Source organism: Liolophura sinensis, chromosome 6 (genome assembly GCF_032854445.1).
Source record: "Liolophura sinensis isolate JHLJ2023 chromosome 6, CUHK_Ljap_v2, whole genome shotgun sequence".
NCBI lineage: Eukaryota > Metazoa > Mollusca > Polyplacophora > Chitonida > Chitonidae > Liolophura > Liolophura sinensis.
Genome location: NC_088300.1, coordinates 13,316,148 through 13,334,724, shown reverse-complemented (window position 1 = coordinate 13,334,724; position 18,577 = coordinate 13,316,148). Strand labels below are relative to the sequence as shown.

The window sequence follows — 18,577 nt, the reverse complement described above, 5'->3', positions numbered from 1 at the left end:
CCTTCAATGAATCTTGTTCGCGCCAGCTCAGATTCCAAAACCCTTACCTCTGGCTAACGGCGGCCAACCAATTACATTACTTGGCTTGATGACGCAGTTAGCTCGTTTCCTCAGTCCAGCTTAATGCGTCTTGAGATAGAATTGGGCTAGAGGAGGTAGGTTATTGCCGCATGAGTGGTATGCCGAGTACACCCTGTGGTCAGAGGATGTCAGCATACACTAACAAATAACTTAATTTCTCTGTAAATTTTATGACCAGGGATGGAACATAACATGCAAACAAAGGTGAAGATAACTGAATTTAACACCGGCACAATGTTATTAAAGTATACGATAAGGTTACAATTCAGGCTGCCCCTTGATGACATGACATTTCTCAGGGAAGAGAACTACGAGTGATAGAAAAATGCCACATGGTCACAAACTGTCAAGCAATTATTGTCTCTTTTTCTTATCTTGAGACATTTTTAGTCATTTTGAGCGTAACGGCCAATATATTTAAACTTACTTGACCCAATGTCCTCATTAATAAAACAAGGGGAAAATCTTTTTTGGAATTCTATGTTTCTTACGTTTTTGAGGCTTTGTAAAGAGAACAACTAGGGAAACGGTTTATATAACGTATAAATAATTGTTGATTTATTTAATATGCGAAAGTATTAGTGTTGTCAGATGTTTTCTCATGTTGTCAGACAACTCGTCAAACACTCAAGAGATGTCTGAGTAAACAGTTTACACAAAAGACATCGGTACCTCACTAGACATGGCGGAGCCCTGCCATCCAAGCTTTATTGTAATCCTAAAGAGCGAATCACGACATCTCACTGTGACCTTTCTGTCACTTTTCTCATTAATAACCTGGTGTCATTATAGAGTAGTAATCCAGCGTCGCAGACCACGGTGCAGCTAGTTAGCTAATGGAACCTGGTACAATATCAGGGACATAAAGCAAAACATACGTGTTAGGGCGACTGCTCTAAAAGTCGAGCGTATCCGACTTTTACTCAACGAGGAACAACCTAAACGTATGTGCTACAGAAACTGTGACCTCCAATGAAGCAAGCTGGGCTTATACTAATCCAGACACGTGCTTAATTTAAACAAATACTCTTGCTTGATTTCTGATAGTCCTTAAGCAACCTTTCATATTGCATGACCTCGTGGCTAAATACACGGACAAGGATTGGTGACATACATTTGTTATTTACCATAATCGATATTACTTGAGAATTTACCAGGTAATATGAGCTTGCAAACTGGATCAGGTCTGTTTTGTTTGAGCTCGACTGCAACATGTTCTTAGAATGTATACTGCAATCATGTTTATCTATTCCTAACGCTTCATCTTGGTCAGTCACACTGTGTGGTGACCAGACTTCATCAACACGATGCACACAACAAAGCAAATCAATATTCTATTCAAGCTTTACGTTCCTGGTGTTTTGTCATTCCTGTCTAGTTAAATCGAGATCTGACCGGTTAAGGGGACCAGAGCAGTGCTATATAACTACACGCAGGCTGATAAAACCGTCAGTGACATCACCCAGTGAAACTAAATGCAAATATGGGTGGATTAACCTGCAAACTCCATTGGCGAGAGGCATGTCACAAATTTTCATCGTCGAGATGCATGAGACATAATTTCATGGGCGAGAAGCAGGGAGCACACTTTCATTGGCGAGAGCCATGAAACACATTTTCATATGAAAATGCCTCTGTAATGTCACGACTGTACAAACATGATAAATACAGCCTGGTGGAAAATTCATGTTTCTTATCTTTCCCTCACACATTGTTTGCTCTCTCTCTCCGACCTATGACCACCACGTCGTAATTAGCCTAGTAACAGATGACACGGTCCAGGAAATTATCCATCCACTATACAACATTATACTTCACATAAAGCAGACAAGAGACATAGTCTTCACGCCAGGTTTGTCAGTACCACCAAAAAGCCAATTGATCATCACAGAGAAGGCATCACCAGCTTCACAGAGCACCATGGGCAGAGTTCGATAACGTTCACAGCGAGGCGTCTGTTTGAGGTTGAGCAGGTATAAGCTAATCTGGGCCGATAGCCTTGGAAGTTATACTGGATTTGATTGGTTACAGTCAAAGCTAGATCAAAGCAGAACGATACGTTTATGGACAGAATACTGGTAATTCACTGGAAGCACTTGATCGATATTTATGAGAATATCAAGACTTTCACCAAAAATAGTCTTACCCATATTGATCTTATCTACATTTTTTTTTGCACTGGTCATGATTAAGGAAACATTTAAATGGTTTACGCCATGGCACAACTTGCGAATCCGTAATCAACGCAAAGACGTAATAGTTTAACCGCAATTTCAGACTAACTGCTGTGCAAGGAATGTTTCATAACTTTGTTTTTTTTTCGGCTGTTAAAACACTTAGATACTATTGCCACACCTCTTGTCCTGTGACAAATTTACAAAACTTCGTCACTCAGATGCCTTGTACGTTTTCACACATGACTTTACCTATAGGTTAAAGTACGATAAAACAACGTGATTTACGAAGCGATACTCTCGCAAACGGTTAAGTTTTGTGGTTTTGTGAAAAGCATTCCTTTATCAGCAGTTGCATTTTCTATTCTGTTCAGTGAGGTACACTTTAAATGGCTGCTTACCGTACTAATGTGTTGCCATACATGTAAATAGTTCCTCTGTGGTAAGGCTTGAAGCGCACTAGCTTACCGCTGTGTTACCAAATTTGAAAAACAGATACTCTGTTGTGAAGCTAAAATGCCTGTCTACCGTACTACTGTGTTGGCAAACATGTAAATAAGTACTGTGTGGTAAAGCTTATATGGCTATGCACCGCACCAATGTGTTGCCAAACATGCAAAACACTTTGGCCAAATGCTTAATGTCTGTCTGCCGTACTGCTGTGTTGCTAAATGTAACAGTACAAAGCCAGAATGGCTATTTACCGTACCAAGGTATTGTCAAACATATAAACAAGTACCGTGTGGTAAAGTCTAAATGTCTGTCTGTCGTATTACTTGCCAAACACATGTAAACATATACTTTGTGCTAAAGGTAAGAGCGACATTATCACTTATCATCATCACCCTCATTTATCTCCCGATTATAAACGATATATTCCACATTACACCTAATAAAGCGTATTCACTGATTGTGTCTGAATTCCTTTGGGAGAAGCCTATTTGTCAAAGTAAAAGCCTGTGTCCAGTTAGCGGGTCAGTCAGCCGAGACATGCATACGGATGGCTCGAAATGTCGCTGGGTCTATAAATAGCGGCTGAATCTAATAGACCCCACGTCTTACATTGCTCACCTCAGATTGCCAAGGAGTGCATTAAGCTCGCTAGGTCCCGAGCATGTTGAGGTTTTGTGTATTAACCCATGAACGGACAGATGATCGCAGGCTCTATAGTTACTGGGACCAAATTGGCTTTGCAGTGTCGAGATCGGTTCTCAAACACGAATAGGTGGACCGCTATAGAGCTTTAATAAGGTTAGCCCGTCGTGAATGCAGGAGAGGCAGTAACACCATTTGTCTGCGGTACAATGCTATTTAGCGTCAACCTCAAGCTCTGCGCAAGTAGTAAGCCTGCAATAACCGTTCGGCTTGGAGGTAAATCAGACGGGATATTGCAACTAGTCCTAGTTAAACTAGGTCTACTTATCATGCAGACGGAAAAGAGAATGAGTAAATGACTGAAAAAGTGAGGATTCCTGTTTTACAATTGTATACTGCCTGTTAACTAAAAAGGACCTTTAGAATCGGTATTTAATAACCACATCAGCTTATTAGCTGCTGTGTATTTCTTATTTGCTAGATATGGTTAGTAATAAGGAGGAAGTTTCAGTCATTCTTCATTGTGTCAGTGATACATCGTGTATATAATTTGCAACGAATCCAGGCAAAAGTTTACTTCCAAAAGACGAAAAAAGCTGCCAGATGTTAGTGTTTTATTATCGCACAAATCACAATTGTTCGTTTAAGTGTCATGTTAATGTATATAACTTTAATAACTTTAAATCCAACATTTCTAATCTAAAATTAATATTTTCTGAGTCATTTAGCACTTTTCAAAAGGCAAAGATGATGTTGTAATCTAACAATATCGTACTGCAAAGTTAACTAAGTTTTAATTGTCGCGTTCAACGTTTACATCATAAATATTACAAAGTTCTTCCAATCTAACCTACACTTTGTTGCGGCGTAACCTTTAAAGATGTAGGTACTTAAATTTTACAGCACATATCAACTCTTAAACTCTTAACAGTTTAACATTTGCGCTTTGAAAATGTATATAGCGTGTGTTTCCTGATTAAGGAAAGTTATACATAAAGCGATGCAACAAAACACCGGTATTCACGACAATGACAGTTTCTAAATTTAACGAAATGTGACAAAGATTGAGCAGGTAATCTAAAAGCGGGATCTAAACGTTTTGTTCATGAGACAGATGCCGGAACACACGACGGTTTAAGGCAAATAAATCATCCTTACACTCTCCAATGACGAATGTGTGATAAAATTGGGGTTTAATGATCGCTTTTTTTTTCGCTTTCTCTATGTAAAAATATTCAGATGAGGATAGGCGTACGTGTGCTAGAAAAAGAGGACAGGGACTTACATGTTATTGACGTCAAATTCAAACGACTTAATACATCATCGATCAACTTTTATTTTTTTTCGCTCATCAGACTAAAGAAGGTTGTGTGACATAAAATTCGTCTACATCTTACTTGTTTTAGAAATCACTGAGGGAAACTTATAAGAAAATTCAATCAATTAAAAACTGGTGACGGGCTGTGAAGAGGGGGAAATTTCAAGTGCCTTCTATTTCGTAGGACATATCTGCGAAATTGCGACATCGCACCATCAATTAACATCGTTTAATCCCATCTTTTGAGTAGAAAGAAACTAGTCAAAATCACTGACTATAGCTTTGCACTATAAACGCAAGCACGTGTTTTGATTTCACCAACTGTATGGTAAATTCTGCATTTTAGAGAAGTTGTGGCAATTGGTATGTGAATGAGTCCTGTTTGTTGGAGATACGCAATCAGATGTTGTCGGAGGTACGCCAAGAGATATACTGTTTCTATACTGTCACATCTCACCTTAGTTCCCCAGGTCAGTGCATTGTCATGCTTAGGGAGATGTCAATGCTTTACGTTGACATCGGCATATGCGTCTTTCTGGATGTTTCAGGATGCAGTTGTTCTCAGGTTTAGAAATGGTCTTGGAGAAGGGAAGATATCTTACCACGTTATATACTTAAACAAATCTTCACGGCAGTCGCCAGTCAAGTGCAAAGGCATACTACACCACCCACTTATCCAATTTGCTAATATAATTTTCAGATGCCGACAAGATCACTTTTCGATTAGTTTAAAATCGATAATTACACTTTTTGAACCCTTCCAAGCGCTTTAAAGTCTTCGCTTTTACGCCCTCGTTCCATTGTTGTTATTTACACTTTTATGAGTCACGGTCATGGCTGCAGACACTCACTATGAATGTTTCCCGTCGTAACTCCTTGTTAATAGTAGAGATTTTAATGCTTTTTGTCATTTGATTCTTACACAAAGCGGAAACACGAGGGAGAGAAGAAATATCTGCAATTCTTTGGATGGAAAGCCAGACAAGTCTTGTCTAGCAGGACGACGTTGTTCCGCCCAAGGTGTTGTAACCGATGGTGAAAGCGTCGACATTTTGTTTACATGTTTAATATCTTTGTTTAACATTTTTAGGTATAGTGTTTAATGTATTGTTTTTAAAGCACGCATAATGTGGGTAATTTTGGAGAATTTTAATATTTAATATCTTAACGCTTTTTTATTTAGCTACAGTTTAGTGCCAGGGTCACGTTGTGTGATAATTAAAATTATCTTTTTAAGAGATTTTGACTCGCACAACAAAACGTGTATGTTTAGAAAACAACGGAGTATACTAATTTATGAAGGGAGCTTAATAAAAAGGAGAGTTCTTGTCTTTGCCGAAGGAACATTCGACCACTTATTAACAAATCGTCTAGGACTCTAACTGAAAGTAGAGATGTTGTATTTTGTTAATCGTCAGATTATAACAGACCATCTTTGTCTAGATGGCATCCACATTTTACTGCATAGGTTGCCATGAATTCTTGGTGACATTCTTTGCGTATATACATATTTAAATCAAATTAATGTATCGTAACTTTCTTTGTTAAGGTATATTCAGCTTAAACATCAGATGTCGTGTAAAGTTGAAGAAGATTTCAAGGACTGTCTCTGGAAAATATGAAGACTGTGTTCGCCGTCAACAGACGAATGTCAACTGACAATGAAACGGGTCGAGAATACCGGTGACCAAATCTGCACACAAATCAGATGGGCATGGCTATTTTTTTTTGCAAAAGACATAAAAGACCTGGATGGTGAGATCATTTGGACCGATTCTTAGAAGAAATGGTTATAGGATTGAATTTCTGATGAGCTTGGATATCCTCCAAGAACTTGTTAAGGTGTGATACGTAAAATGCTTAAAGGTTTCAAGAAACTGTGCAATAACACATCCATATGAAGACTGGTAAAGATCTGAAAATCGTGTTGAAAACACAAACAATAGCACGAACTGAACATTCAGAACAGTCATGTCATAAAAAATGTTGGATATATAGGTACCTGCATTTGACGTGGTGTTATACTGAACTTTGCCTTCCACCAATATGAATAAACTTTAAGCCCGGAGGATAGTAATAATCGACGTGTCACACTTGGGGAAAATTTGTTATTTACTTGCCGAAAGCCTTTTCTTTGCTCAGGAGACTCTGGATTTCTTCATCCATAAAAGTGGCGCTGTTGTATAAGTGAAAATTACATGAGTGCTGTGTTAAACAGGGCCATGATGAACAGTCCCTGGCACCACCGACGGCAATAAAAATTAACAGAATACATTACTCATTTCCAGTTGACGTTACATTTAGACATTATGATCTTTACTTGCAGGATAGCTTTTGTGTTAAAAAGTACAGGTTTGAAATTTAGGGCTTGTGCGCTGGTGGATAGTTCACACTGACTTAAAGGACAAGCTGAAGCAAAGTTTTTCTAATCTCCCTTCAGGAGGCCTTCGTAAATTACCTTAGTCCGGTTAAGAAGTGACAGGGGTGGGGACAGCTCAGCCACGCACATGCATTAAGGTCGCTGACAGTCCGCCAAGCCCTGTCACACCGCAAGGCATGTTGTTACCGTTGAGGCCGCCATCACGTCGGATGTGCCAGATCAGAGGGGAGAGATTTACTGGATATTTTACATACCGATACAGCATACATTATATTAAGATCAAAGTGTGCCAACAGTATTATTATTTAGTACTCAATATTTGAATATAAAATCAACCGACTTTTGCTACACTATAGATGGCGTCTTTCCTTTACGCATATGTACTTGCCACAAAATGGCTGAAACAATGAGATATTGCGTAAATCATTCTGAACAGTAAACGTCATGATAAAACATTTTTCAGCACATGCTTCCTGAATGAACACAAAATGGCAGCCATGTTTGAAGACTACCATTACAACCATTCTCCTATTCTCTAATCAAAAACAGCCTTGCTATTTATGTACGGAAAACATGTGCAATCATGTGCCAGTCACATTACTAGATATTGATCATGGGCTATAAAGAAATGGCTATTTTTCAAGAGAACTGAAGTCGTTTCCCAGACAGTGAAAACACTTTAACTCAATGTACTTTGTTGTAGAGGCTGAGAAGATTAATAGCCACATCTTGATCTCGACCGTAAATGAGACGCTCGGATGACACATTCGTGTGATCCAACTAATTGTGAAACGCGCTCACAAAGTCGTGGTCTTCCCAGGAAAAACATTTTACCTCAAACAAGATCTCTGAGATTTTAATCATAAGTCCTATGCAAAGCAGGTTTAGCAACATCATACTGCAATACATGTTTTGTTTGGAATAAAGAAAAGAAATCGTCACGTGACAAACGATAATGCGTGGCTGCTGCTTGCCTTGCACTTTTAAACCAGATGGTTGTCAGTCTCTAGCTCCGTTGATCTGTCGGCACGTGATTTGGCGATTATTTCTGCGATAAAGCTATTGAGAACACCAGCCATGACCTTTCATCCGACCTTGAAAATGATTAATTTAAAATAGTTCCAGTTGAGCCATTAGCGTGAAATGATTCCCATCCCACTTGGTACCTCCAGTAATTGACCTGACCAAAGCTGAAGGGTAGGAGTCAGGTCAGGTCAGGTCAGGTCAGCTCAGCTGGTGGAATAGAATGAATAAAAGACTTACAGCTCAGAGAGTAAAACAACAACAGCGACGACAGAGTGATAATTGGCCAGCGGTCACACGTAACAGGTGAAATACGGCCCCTTGTCGCTTTATCCCAGTTATATTTTCTGTTTATATAAATTCTTACATAGTAGCAAATTACACAGTCCTATAACTCCTTGGATTAAGCAGAATGAGGTAAAACAAAATGTTAATAGCATTTTAGTGGGTATCACCTACCTAGAATTACTCAAAATAGTGTGTTGTCACCACATTAACCTTAAAACAATGCAAAGTGACATTGTCGTAACTTGTCTTACATCTAATAAAAATTACTTCATGCATTTATATGTCAAACGATGATGTTTTAAAGATCCCACTATAAAATAAGTAATACCTTAAACGAGAAAAAGGAGGATACCAAGAGTGGAGATTTTGAAAGGCATATGGCGTTCAAGGTTTTCAGCAAACGACAGCTAAGGGTTAGATTGAATGATCATGGCTTGACACAAAGCCCGCCTTTGTGGGTTATAAAATTTTGCTGATACCTGCGTGTGTACTTTTGTTTACAAAGTTTGCGGCATCTGCAGTTAGAATTGTAAGACAAAGGTGAGTCATTGTGTTAATGGTGTCAGGGGACAACGTTGACAGAGCTCCAGCATCGATAAGTTGTTCGGTTTTATCTGTCTCCAGGGAGTCTTCAGAGCGAAAATGACCGCAACGGCTTCACAAAGCTCAAAGCTAATAAGGTCATTCACCAGTGAGAAAAAAGATTTTTTTTAGGTTAAAGGTTGGCTGAGAGCGAGTTAGTTTTGGTACTGAATTAGCCGCAGTTTTCACTAAGTGATCTAAGACGAACCAATTGCTGGTTAATCCGCTCATTTGACGAGTTGCTCAATGGCCGAGTTTAAACTAAGAGGGTTGTGTTAAGTATGCCAACATCTCTATTTCACTTTTCGGGGTTCTAATTCCCAATCTCCATCCATCGATCGATATGAAGTGGATATTTCCGGTAGTTCCATCGGTCGCTCTCGGGAGACTGTTGTTACTGCCACGTGGATCTATGGGCAGTCTCAGCTTACAGCTATGTCAGGATTGTGCAACATTCACACAAAGACAGAGCCACAGCATCGATTCATAATCCTGCTAGAATCAACTCGTCCTCGTTCTATTCATATCACACAGTGATGCATGTTTACAGGGCAGATTACGACTTCAATCAGATCTTTGATCGTCAACAGCTACAGGCAGATGAAAATCGAGCTTTTTCTTGAAATCTCTGGTTACATGCTATACTTTGGACACAAGTTGCGCGGATATCCAATGTATTGAGGAGACTTTTGCCGTTCTTATTTACTCCGCGCTTCCATATTCATTGCCACAATGCGGCAGTAAATGTGACCAACAGGTGTATGTGTTTCCATAAGGTGACAGCGACCCAGAAGCAGAAAGACATTAACGGCAAACTGTCAAGACAAAATAATACACCTGTCATAAGTAGGATTTTTCCCATCTCCGTTAAGCATAAATAAATGATGACTTCCTCGAAGAGTTAGTGTTGGCAACAGAGAGCTCAGCCTTAATGCTCGGGTACCGGATGGTTCGAGGTGGCGTGAGCAGAACATGAGCTGAGGAAAACAACCCTGACCTCGTTCCGTTGTGGGGAAATTGTGCACATCGGCGACAACTTTCCACACGTATAGCACAAGCAAAAAACGTGCAATATTTTCTGGAAACTAATTTTTTTCCACATAGTAATCTTTTAAACAAAGAATTGCGCAGATAACTTATTAGAAGTTTAAAACTTCGTGATAGGGACGTTCTATACTGTGAAATTACATTAGTTTTTTTTATAAATCCATAGCTGAGTTGGTTAATTATGACGACTAGGGACGTGGAGTGACCGTTTTTGTATTGGTTTTTTGCTTTAAAAGAAAAGTACAGTCTTCCCTGATAAGGTGAGACAAGCTATCCAGGTCTTTGGGCGCATGATGATGAATTCAGGCAGGTGAATGAACATTGCAGTATATGTACTGGTCATTACGCTTGTTAGCCAGATAACGCACCTATTGGCAGCTACTTGATGAACTGGATTACATTCATATGTGTGATTAGAGGGCTCATGAATGGTTTTATGACCTATTAGTGTTGTATCAGAGCACCTGCGCCCTATGAATGACTTGTGGGGCACGTGAAACTGTCAACAAGCCGACCTTCGATATGACTGGCATGATTACGAAGGAAAGTACTAAACACCACTGGCAGGCAGAGCGTTTCAGCTCAGACAATTGTGCCCATTGTCACAGCAAGAACCTGTATCGATCAACAGATCAATGAAATGGCTGCGTGAGAAACCAGATTAGAATTAGTTCAGGTAAACACGCCCCAGAGTCAATAGATCTGTTTGGAATCACCCAAGCAGTGTCTGGGGAAACAAACTCCGGCAACCGGTTTCAAGCTTGTTCATGGTTTTAGTCATGTTGTGTAGTCGTCAAAAGATGGTACACCATGTCGGAAAAATACTATGAATACAGGTCGAGAAATCTCACCAGGTGAATTTTTCATTTGAACAAGCTTAGATCTCGTAAAGAGACATGATCTGAGCTAAAACTCTGTATTTCAACACAGATATAGTTTCCGACATTGAAACAGCACACTGGGGTCCACCCTGAAAATACTGGCTCGAATGAGATTTGAACTCGAGACTTACTGTGTCTAGCCCCGTCGCTCTTTTAAATTTTGTATACATGTACTCAAAAGTTTGACCATTACTGAGGTGGAAAATCCAAAACAGGTTTATATTACAAGCAGACATATAGCATCCTTCCAATGCATATGCTTATAGTAAACCGATTAAGGTAAGTGTACCTGGATAAGGGGTAATTGAAAACATTCAGCTCCCATTACCCAATGACATTTCTGCGAATGTCAAATTCATATGAGTTCAATGTATTGAATTTTTGTAAAGTTACATATTGATATCGGATGCTTACATCTTGATATCGGATGCTGATACCTTGTCTTCTGGTGAAGTAGAGATGTGGTTAAGTAAGACCATACAGTGTATTGCATATCAGAATCAGTTAACGGATGTCTTTTCAGATCAATACATGTCATTATAAAATACAAGCTGAAACATTTGACAAAATCCAAATAACGATAACAACGACAGCGCATTAGATTGACGAGATTCCATATGTCACTTCTTCCACACCATGCGTCAATGAATATTGCATAACATTCCCAAACCTATGAGGAATACAATATAAAAGAGGGCCAAGTAGAGCAACGACGACAGAGGTTGGCTAATGGTCATGCGTAACTGATGAAATCCAACCTCTTTTCATTTTACCTCAGTTAGGGTTTTAGTCTAAATATTCATGCAAATGCCTAAATAGTAGCAGATTAGAGGCCCTCTAGCGGAAAAGCTTGAGCATATCTGGGTAAAAAAATGAAGTAATTGGTAATATGTCACATGTCACCGGTCTAGAATTACTCATAACTGTCTCTTGTCATCACATTTTATGAACATTTACATAAAACCAATGCAAAGGCACTAGGACTCGGTGAGTCCACGAGCAGAAACTGAATTACCGCCTGTACAGGAAATTGAGCTAAGCTATACAGTTAAGTTGAACTTACAGTAAATCTTCCTGATGATTTTCTTCACTCCGTGATCCCAAAATGTACGGGTCCTGCAGAATGGGTAGCGCCAGCACACGACCAGAATGACGACCAAGGTGGCGGTCACACAGATTAGGCCGGCTGTCACCCCCGCCACCACCTTCGGGGCAACTGAAACCACAAAATGAAACCATGTTGAGAGAAACATGAAGAAGTGACCTGTTGTCATGGCAGAGAGCAAGCAGGAAATAAGTGACACAGAACTAGCATAACTACCACAGTGCCCGTTGAAAAGATTTCTCCCTTCAATGTATTTCTCTTTGACTACGCTGTTGAAGTAGGTCACCGCGACCGAATACATGTTGGTCACCCACTGACTAACCAAGAAAAACTTGGTCAAAATTATGTGATCAATGAAAAAAGCTGATCACACCACATTTGACTATAACTGTTTGGGTCACTAATAATTGTCGATCCGAAAAAAAGGAACTTTTGTGACTAAAAGTTCATGTACTCATATGCACATTTATGTAGACCTGCAGGCTGAACATCCAGCGTAGGAGATTATACAACCATGCAGTCCACTGCATACCACCACAGATGTCTGCATGTATCACTCAGCTCGTTTGCCGATCTGATTGGCGCTTTTTTGGAAATCTGATGGATGTGGGGTTTGTAGCATGTCCAAGACAGAGTCCGATGACAAGAGTGGTGTCATCATGATTGCCTAATTTGCATACGGAATTTATCGATACTCGGTTTCGCACTTCCCCGGGTTCACCCGGCAAGCATGAAGTCAATGGGAAGAACAGTTATGGAGAAAACCAAAGGCTGCATGAGATACAAACTTTGTATATAATGATGTGTTCATCTCGATTTTCATTTGTCATTCTCAGAATCAAGTACTGTGCCCATTTACCCCTTCCTAGCACAGGCACATGACTTTCCCACAAAGTACATGTGCATCAACTAATATATCTTTTATAAGGAACAAACAAAACAATTTGTTCGGCTTTTGTAGTATTGCCTTATTTTTTGCTTTTTAAATATGTCAGAAACAGTACAACTGAACGGGCTGGAAATATGTAACAAATGAGGTTATTTTCCAACGGTTCCACTTATTTAGATTACATCACAAATTGTTTGGTTTCCATTCTGCTTTCTGGACTGATTGAAGTTAGGTTTTGGGAGTTATAGTTTGAATCTACATATAATCGGAAGAACAACACTTAACTCTGGGAATGATTTGTATATATTAGAACATGTTTGTCCGGATTTACCTAAGCAGATTCTAAGCTTGACATAAAGTAGCCCTAATGGAGCTTAAAGAACACATTACCTGTTTCAATTCATTGAAGAGTACAACTGTCTTTTGAAAGACAATAACCATTCTGGTACGAACGGTTTAACAAGGCGACGTCATTTACCATAAAATCTTAAGCCTACACTAAACTGGCTGCTGAGGTACTTTTGTGGGTGAAGAGATTTCCTTCGTCTATATACCTGATTGCCTTGACTTATTGTATGTATGTCATCTGGGCTGCTATCAGACGTAAACATCCTTCAGGCAACCTGAATTCCGTTAGCAGCACAATGCGCCTTATCATTGCTGTGTCACCAGAGCTTTTGCCAGGCATAACGTCCAGTAACAAGAGTTCCAGAAGAAGCACTGTGTGGTAATATATATGTATGTATATCATCTGGGCCTCTATCAGGCGTAAATATCCTTCGGCAAAGTAAACTCCAGTGTCAGTATGTGCCGTATTATGTATATGTCACATGAGCTTGTGTCAGACGTAAACATTATCCCGCAATGTGAGCGCCGACATCAGTGTATGTAGAACACATTATCCCGCAATGTGAGATCCGATATCAGTACATCATGTGTGTATGCCACATGAGCTTGAGTCACACGTAAACAATGTCCTGCAATGTGAGTTCTGACATCAGTATGTGTGGTATTACGTGTGTCACATGATGTACGTCCTGCAGTGTGAGTTCCGACATCGGAGGGTGTGGTATTAAGTGTATGTTACCTGAGCTTGTGTCACACGTAAACAATGTCCTGCAATGTGAGTTCCGACATCAATACGTGTCGTGTTATGTGTATGTCACCAGAGCTTGTGTCACACGCAAATATTATCTTGCAATCTGAGCTCCGACATCAGTATGTGTCGTGTTATGTGTATGTCACCTGAACTTGTATCAGATATACTGTAAACAACCTCCAGAAATCTCATGTAGCACTATAATGGGAAGATTTGGCGCTAGTGTGAGGCAGAGCCATTGTGACTACAAAATTTAACCGTAGCGCAAAGTCAACAAAGTATTAGTTTCTAATATAACGTCGATCTGTCGTTAATGTAACACCCTAATGATGAGATGGGAATAGAACATTTGGCGACAACACAACGGCTCAATAGGCATGCTGCCAGGCCTGTGACAGGCCACTATTAAACGTATCATGAGTATACCATTTGAGTTTCTACCAGAAATAAACATTGTCCAGAAATCTGATCTCATGTAGCAGTACAATTTACAATATCCTATGTTAGCTGCTTTCTGTCAGACATAAACATTCTTCATTAACCTAATCTCACGTAGCGCAACATTGAGTTGTATCACGAGCATGACGTCTGGGTTTCTTTCAGACATAAATATTCTCCAATAACCTAAGCTGACGTGGCAGTACATTGAGTTGTATCACGGGCATATCACCTAAATTTCTATTAAATGTAGACATTTTGCATTAATCTAATCTCACTCACCAGTACAATGAGTCGTATCACGAGCATATTTTCTGGGTTTCTGTCAGATATAAACACTCTGTAGTAATCTAATGTCACGCAGCAGTAAAATGAGTCGTATCTCTGGGTTTCTGTCAGACATAAACATTCTCCAGTAACCTGATATCACGTAGAAGTACAATGAGTCGTGTCACGAACATATCATCTGGGTTCCTGTCAGCTTTCTCCAGTAACCTGATATCACGTAGCAGTACAATGAGTCGTGTCACGAGCACATTATCTAGGTTTCTATCAGACATAAACATTCTTTAGTAACCTGATCTCACGTAGCAGTACAATGAGCCGCATCACCAGCATATCACCTGGGTTTCTGTCAGGCATAAACTTTTTAGAGTAACCTAATCTCAGGTAACAGTACAAGGAGTCGTATCCCGGCCATATCGTCTGGGTCTTAGTCAGATATACACATTCCCCAGCAAACCAGACATTTTTCGGCTTCTATTCTATGTAAAGATCCTCGGGCAATTTAAGCTTCATTAGCAGTACACTGTATTGTATCATGAGCTATGGTTAATTCTATTAGAGCTCAGTTGGTTAGCGCGCTAGCACATCATAATGACCCAGGAGTCTCTCACCAATGCGGTCGCTGTGAGTTCAAGTCCATCTCATGTAGGCTTCCTCTCCGACCGTAAGTGGGAAGGTCTCCAGCAGCCTGCGGATGGTCGTGGGTTTCCCCCGGGCTCTGCCCGGTTTCCTCCCATCATAATGCTGGCCGCCGTCGTATAAGTGAAATATTCTTGACTACGGCGTAAAACATCAATCAAATAAATAAATAATTATATTAGAAGTAGGACATGTCGCCGGGAACCTGACGTAGCAGTACAATACGTTGTATTACCTGCTTGTTATCTGGGCGTTTATCATACGTCAGCATCCTCCGGCTACCTACAACCTCAGGCACCAGCTCAGAATGCTCTATGTCAAATAACGTGCATTTGTAAACAGATGTTCTCCGCCTAGCAAGGACATTCCTTGGCCTTCACAATTAAAAACCTCGCTTCTTTACAACTAACTTGTTTCCAACTGAATTTTCTTACATATAGGAAACAAATGGATGCTGTATCCATCAAAGAATATATAGGATAGGCATGTCAGGTGAGGGTCTTCCTGAAGACATGTTAGTCTGTGTCACGTGCTTAAACTTGGTTCATGATATACGCTTGAACATTCATTCACTCCATTTTCATCGGGCGCCAAGAGAGTTGATGTAAACAAAACTGTCAAGTTCGATTCTAGATGATCTAGGCCTACTTCAGGGAAAAGTAACTAAGTATCTAATGAGTCAGAGAGCCGACAACTGACTTCATGCCATGCGCACAAAGATTCCAGCGGGAAACGCGGACTTACGCCCGAGAGGCTTCCACTCGCGTGTTAATCCGGGAAAGATGTGCTAATGCCATTGAAGACGCCCACAGTCCGATTACCACGCATCGTTGCTCACTCGTACCCTGCTTGGCAAACACATTTGTCGTGTACATAGCCATCTTATTGATGTCATTAATCAACTGAAATACCCGGCAAAAATCGTCATGTTACATGATGTACTTAGAAATAGTATATGATTATTTATTTAATTATTTTTCTGTTGAATTGGAACTAAAAATGGTATTTGCTGCTGCCTCGCTTGGTGTTCAACACTGGTTGGCCAAATGTCAGTATAATGTGAATGGATGAGGTGTCATGCCTGGTGTCTTCGGCATGATACTTCAGTGTCGGCAGCACTTTGTCGGCACTGACTCGCACGGCCACAAGGAAAAACAGTAGACCTGTGTGTACACACATAAATAAAGGACTCCATCATTATATGTCTGAAAAATTCTTTAGTATGAGGTAAAACCCCAGGCATACATACATACATACACATGTGATGAAGTGGTTTTCCACACTGTACATCACACAGTCTGAAGGAATCCACCAGGTAACCGAAAAGCATCCTGACTTAAAGCCACAGCCAGCACTACCTGGAATTTCTATTGATATATTAAGCCGCATTTTTTCAGTAGCTTAAATAGAACCCCGAAAAACTGTTGTAATATAGGGCCTAAGCATACTGTACAATAATATTGTTATCATTGTTAACACAGTACATGGGTCATATCACCACAGGGTTCAATGCCGACATATTTGAAAATGTGCACTGTGGCAACTCGAGCTGAAGGCAGCAAACATATTGCCCCACACTGCATGGTATACTGACACCGGGTCGACCAGTGCTTGGATTATGCGGTGCATGTTGAAGTATCAAAGATGTGCCAAGTCTAATAAACTGCAATAACCGTGACACACTAATTTTTGCAGCAATAACTTGTGACGATGATTAAAATTCTCAGGCAATACGTAGGATGTAACAAATGCTACAAGGCGAGATATGTACACACCCTATGCAGGACCCTTTGGTGTATTGTTGCCCAAGCAAGGACAAATTACATGATCAAAAGTTAAACTATCCCTCCTGTCGTAAAGTCTGTCAGAAAGGAAGCCAAAAAAAAAAACAAAACAAAAACGGGACCAAAGTCATACAAAATAGCAGAATTCGACAAATAGAACCATGGGCACGTCGACTTAGGCAGATGACATTCCAGTGGGGTTTACATCCAGGCACCTTATTTTGCAATCGTACAACACTTTCCATAAATGTTCAATAACACAATGGTCATTCTACAAACAGGTTGTCAATGTTGACGTTAGAGATGCCTAAGGTGCACCTTCTAAATGATCAACACCTACGTCACGGCAAAACCATTAAATGTCTGCCTGGGGCGCTTGATGTTCCATGCAAAATTAATCATCAAAGGGAGGAATTCTGTGGTCAGTTCTGGGCGAATGATGAACGAATCATCGAGCTGAGATTATTAGGAAACCTGTCTTTGGTTTTAATCATTTTCACAGATATGTGACGAAATACGCCTTATCATAACCTGGAACAAGGTGCTGTTTCAAATTTGGAGTCTTGACATCCAGAGTAGTAATTATCAGTGGACATACATGGGGAAGGGCGCCATGCATCGCAAGTAATTAGACAGTTCCATTGTGACTGTAACGTGATACCCATTACGTAGCTACAATGTCAGGAGCCTTTACCACCTTACCTACTGCTCACGTAAATCTCGCTACAAGGAGAATTAAGCTTAATACAGAAGCGTTAAAAACCAAGATTTAATCTAGAAAATATAAAGCAAGGGTGAGTCTGACAGCAATATATTAGATAACATGAGCCAACCTGAACAGGGAGATCCCATACTTCAAGCCAAATCTCTACATTCCCCTTGTGCTTTAAATTGCGGGGTAAAGGTATCTCTCCGACAGGTGGCACTTGAACGACAAATGCTCTTTTAATTACGTTGAATCGCTTCTCCCATGTTAGAAAGCGGCATCCGGCTGAGCTTGCCGTTTTTTTTTTTCATGTACATGTAATTGGATCCGATTCTGTGGTTATAGTTTGCTGTGTAAAGAGCAGAGTAAGGGAGCAACCTGGGTTGTCTCACTGCTTTAAACATTGAAGTAAGTTCTTCTTTTAGCATGCTTCCAGACTTTCAAGTGAAAACATTTATATTTTACATTGGCATTTCAGTATACGTAACGTAAGGGACTCTGTAATACTGATGTATTTATCTGATCAAGGTTACAAGAGATCAAAGACCGCCAAAGGTCTCATTCCAGTCTAATCAAAAGCCTGCAGTGCTGACAAGACAATCTGGCTGTGAACATCTTGTAACTAACTACAGCGACTCAGACCGTAATGAGAATTATGTTGTGGACGTTGTTAGCGCTTTGTATGTGTATCCTCCAGTATGCAGGAGGATTTTACTACCAGACCAAATATCTACTATGGGCTTTCGAATCTGCGAGACAGCAA

General features: G+C 40.1%; 1 protein-coding gene across 1 annotated transcript in view; it reads right to left on the bottom strand.

The window, feature by feature from the left end:
* Nucleotides 1-16,205, bottom strand: part of LOC135466911 (rabphilin-1-like) — a 59,701-nt gene extending 43,496 nt beyond the window's left edge. The window contains exons 1-2 of the mRNA XM_064744663.1: nt 16,163-16,205; nt 11,933-12,085 (exon numbers count right to left, since the gene is read on the bottom strand). Coding sequence (XP_064600733.1) covers nt 11,933-12,085; nt 16,163-16,205 — 196 coding nt within the window. The remainder of the gene's footprint in view (nt 1-11,932; nt 12,086-16,162) is intronic.
* Nucleotides 16,206-18,577: the final 2,372 nt, after the last annotated feature.